Source organism: Nicotiana tomentosiformis, chromosome 7, assembly GCF_000390325.3.
Source record: "Nicotiana tomentosiformis chromosome 7, ASM39032v3, whole genome shotgun sequence".
NCBI classification, from domain to species: domain Eukaryota; kingdom Viridiplantae; phylum Streptophyta; class Magnoliopsida; order Solanales; family Solanaceae; genus Nicotiana; species Nicotiana tomentosiformis.
In genome coordinates, this window is record NC_090818.1 from 78,078,113 (window position 1) to 78,082,142 (window position 4,030).

The 4,030-nt window shown below is 35.7% G+C and overlaps 1 protein-coding gene across 1 annotated transcript; it reads right to left on the reverse strand.

Annotated features, from left to right (window-relative positions):
- Positions 1–1,862: 1,862 nt before the first annotated feature.
- On the reverse strand, positions 1,863–3,687 carry LOC104105599 (CBL-interacting serine/threonine-protein kinase 14-like). The gene has a single exon (XM_033658553.2). The coding sequence runs from the start codon at positions 3,295–3,297 to the stop codon at positions 1,948–1,950; it is 1,350 nt and encodes a 449-aa protein (XP_033514444.1). The 5' UTR covers positions 3,298–3,687; the 3' UTR covers positions 1,863–1,947.
- Positions 3,688–4,030: the final 343 nt, after the last annotated feature.

Here is a 4,030-nt window from a genome sequence, read left to right on the forward strand (position 1 = left end):
CCAAATACCCACTATTATCCTTAGTCCCACGGTGGGCGCCAAACGTTTTACCCGAAAAATAGATAACAATTGAATTTATACGCTGTTCTAAGGATACGCAGTATAACTTGGTACGAATTGAGAAAATATATAAATGAATATCGAAATTAACTGTAAAAGAAATGAATGCAAACCAAATGAATTAATTAGCCTAGGCCCTCAAGTTTGATCACCCTCAAACTGAATGGAGAGTAAACTGGTACAAGAACAAAATGACTGAATATTCAAAACCAGAAGAAAGGCTGTATATTGCTTTATATTCTATGAAAAAATGAATGTCCCTTATAAATGATTAGACCCCTCTATATAGTAAGGAAGTCCTATTCTTAATATAATTTCTAAATACAACAAGAAATCCCATGATAGATTAATTGGCGAAGGTCCAAATATATCCCTGTACTTTCGAAAATGGTCTAAGAATACTCCTCGTTATACTATTAGGTTATCTATACCCCTACAGTCATACTTTGGGTTCAAATATACCCCTCATTTAAACGGAGGAACACGTGTCATCGTCCTGTTGGCAAATTATAAATATCTCCTAATTAATTAAAAAGGCCCATTACCCATATCCAAAAAATAATTCTCTAAAGCAATTTTTTTTTGTAAAAACTGAAAAAACTAAAATATTTTTACTAAAAACTCAAAAAAATGAAAATATATTTTTTCCAGTTTTTACCAAAAAACTGCTTTAAAAAAACTGAAAAATATTTTCTAAAACAATATTTTTGTAAAAACTGAAAAAAAAAAAAAAGTAATTTTCTAAAGCAATTAAAAACTGGAAAATACTGAAATTTTTTAAACTAAAAACTGGAAAAAAAAAATTATTTTTTTCAGTTTTTACAAAAATATTGCTTTAGAAAATTGCTTTTCAGTTTTTACAAAAACAATTGCTTTAGAAATTATTTTTCAGTTTTTTTTAAGGCAATATTTTTCTAAAAACTGGAAAAAACTATTTTTGATTTTTTTAGTTTTTAGTAAAAACATATTCAGTTTTTTCAAGTTTTTACAAAAACATTGCTTTAGAAAATTGCTTTCCCGTTTTTATAAAAAATATTGTTTTAGAAAATATTTTTCAGTTTTTTTTAAAAGCAGTTTTTTTTGTAAAAACTGGAAAAAAAAAAATATTTTCGTGTTTTTTCAATTTTTAGTAAAAAAAATTTAGTTTTTTCCGGTTTTTACAAAAAAAAAATTGCTTTAGAAAATTATTTTTCGGGTATGGATAATGGGTCTTTTTAATTAATTAGGAGATATTTAGAATTGGCCAACAGGACGATGACATGTGTCTCTTCGTTTAAATGAGGGATATATTTGAACCCAAAGTATGAATATAGGGGTATAGATAACCCAATAGTATAATGAGGGGTATTCTTAGATCATTTTCGAAAGTACAGGTATATATTTGGCCCTTTGCCGTAAATTAATTAATTGGCCTCTCATTGACATGTGCCGTGATTTCCGCCGAGATTCTCGCCCAATAGCGGATATTCCGACTTTCTATTTTTTGGTGCTTTCCTCAATTTTGGCCGATCTCGACCTCGATCGGTCTCTATTTTGCTCGATCTCGATCTTGATCGGTCTCTATTTTGCATTTTGTTCGACCTCGATCTTGGCCGATCTCGATCTTGATCGGTCTAACTCGGTAACCTACCTTCGCATCATAGCTCGATAGTAAACAAAGTTGAACCTTGGTCTATCATGTTCCAATCTCGATTAGTCATACGAAAGGCAAACTCGATTTTAACCGTATACAACAACATTATGATATGCGTTAAGTACTAACATAATAATAAGAGTACAACATATTAATTTACTTTTTCAAATTTGCTTCCTTCCAAAATATTCACTAAAATCATTAGATTAATTCATAACTATTAGGCAAATGTCCTTTTTTGGCCAACGTCCTTTTCAGCTACCAGAAACTGGTTCTTCACCTTGATAAACAAATCCACTTATCTGCGGCTTAAATTTCTTCTTCCATATTTCCCCTTCAATCTCCCTTTTTTGAATTTCCACTATTACCAGTCTCTCCGTTAACCGGTTAACCTCCGCCAGAAGCCTAAAATTACCATTTTGCCCCTCCACCGTCACGGTCGCGCCACTCCTCTCTGCCTCCATTCCCTCTATCCTCGCCACGGCCTCAATTTTTCCGATGATCTTCTCAGGGGACTCTGCCGATACAAACCGTTCCTTATCGACAAATCCACCAATGCCCTTAAGCAAATCGGAAAAATTAAATCCGGAAGAAAATGAAATAATATCAAATGCATTCAGGAAATTTCTGTCAGAATCCGAACCCGGAAATAAATCCGGGTCAAAATCCAAACCCGACCAAGACTTGAATTCAAATTCGTGATCCGGTTTCACCTCTTCGTACCCTTTTTGAAACCACGGGTTATCCTTGATCTCCTCAATAGTGATCCGAGTAACCGGGTTGGTATCAAGTAACCGGGTCAACAACCGTTTCAACTCGGGCGAGGTCCATTTCGGGCACCGAAATTCACCTTTGTAAATTTTTCGATACATGGTCATTAAATTTGTATCATTGAAAGGTAGATACCCAGCATTACACACAAAAAGTATAATACCGCAAGACCAGACATCCACCTTAGCACCATCATAACCTTTCTTCGCCAAAATCTCCGGGGCCACGTAAGCAGGGGTCCCACAAAGTGTATGGAGCAACCCATCGGGTCGGATCTGATCCGTAACAGCACTTAACCCGAAATCAGTAACTTTTAGGTCCCAATTTTCGTCCAGTAATAAATTTTCAGGTTTCAAATCACGGTGGTAAACCCCACGTGAGTGGCAGTATCCAACGGCGGAGATTAACTGCTGGAAATATCGACGGCTGAGATCTTCGCTAAACCGGCCTTTAGACAATTTCGCGAAAAGTTCCCCGCCTTTAGCGAATTCCAGGACGAAATATATTTTCGTCTTGGTGGCCAGAATTTCGTACAGGCGCACGATATGCGGGTGACGCAACCGGCGCATGATAGAGACTTCTCGCTTAACGTGAGCCGTCAGACCACTTTTGAGGATTCTCTGTTTGCTGACAACCTTAATCGCGACGCTTTGTCCTGTATTAATGTCCCTGGCATGATACACTTTGCCAAACGCGCCACAACCCAGGAGTTTTCCCAGCTCATATTTGCCGAAAAGGTTTGAATTCACCAACTCCGCCGGGGTTAATTCACCGGCGGCGGCGGCCACGTCGGAGAGTGACGGATATGAACTGTCATCTAAGATCTCTGGCATAACTATAACCAGAGACCAGAAAAATATTAACCCTTTTTTGAATTTTCTCTAACCTTTGCATTAAAACACCGAGCAAATTAAATTTGCTCGATGATCGGAAAATCAAGAATCTAAGGGGAAATGTAAAAAAAAATGGTACCCCTTTTTGGTCAATTAACCCCAGAAATAAAAAATCATTGAGGAATTGACAGAAAAATGTAATCTTTGAAGAATGAGAAATAGGGAAATTGCTAAAAATATACAGAATGGCTATGCTATTTATGGAGTTATAGCAAATGGGCAAAACAAAAAGATAACTTTGATTTTGTTGAAGCAAAATCTTGAAGAGAGAGAGAGAGAGAGAGAGAGAGAGAGAGAGGGAGAGTGAAGTTCTAATGAAGAACTGCTGATGCACTTCGGACAGGTATTTATTGTTGAAGGAAAAATGACGGTCTCTCCTTGAAAGAGAGAGATGATCCATACGACGACGTACATAAGTTTCTTTTCTTTCTTTTTCTTCTTCTTTTTCTCTTTTTTCTTTGTGAGACTAGACCAGAGTTTACTCAGATTAATTAAACATAATATGAAAAGGTAACGGCCAAACAAATCTATTATAATTGCTGATCACATAAATCATGAAGACCACCACTAATCTATATTATGTACAAACTTGTAATGTTTTCAATGGTATAAAAGTTCGAGAAGGTTCTCGAGATTCTCAATAAAACGATTTAAATTTTTAAGCAAGTAAATT

Bases quoted from the DNA above. Each gene is read 5' to 3' on its own strand.
- LOC104105599 (XM_033658553.2), bottom strand. From the start codon at position 3,297: ATGCCAGAGATCTTAGATGACAGTTCATATCCGTCACTCTCCGACGTG.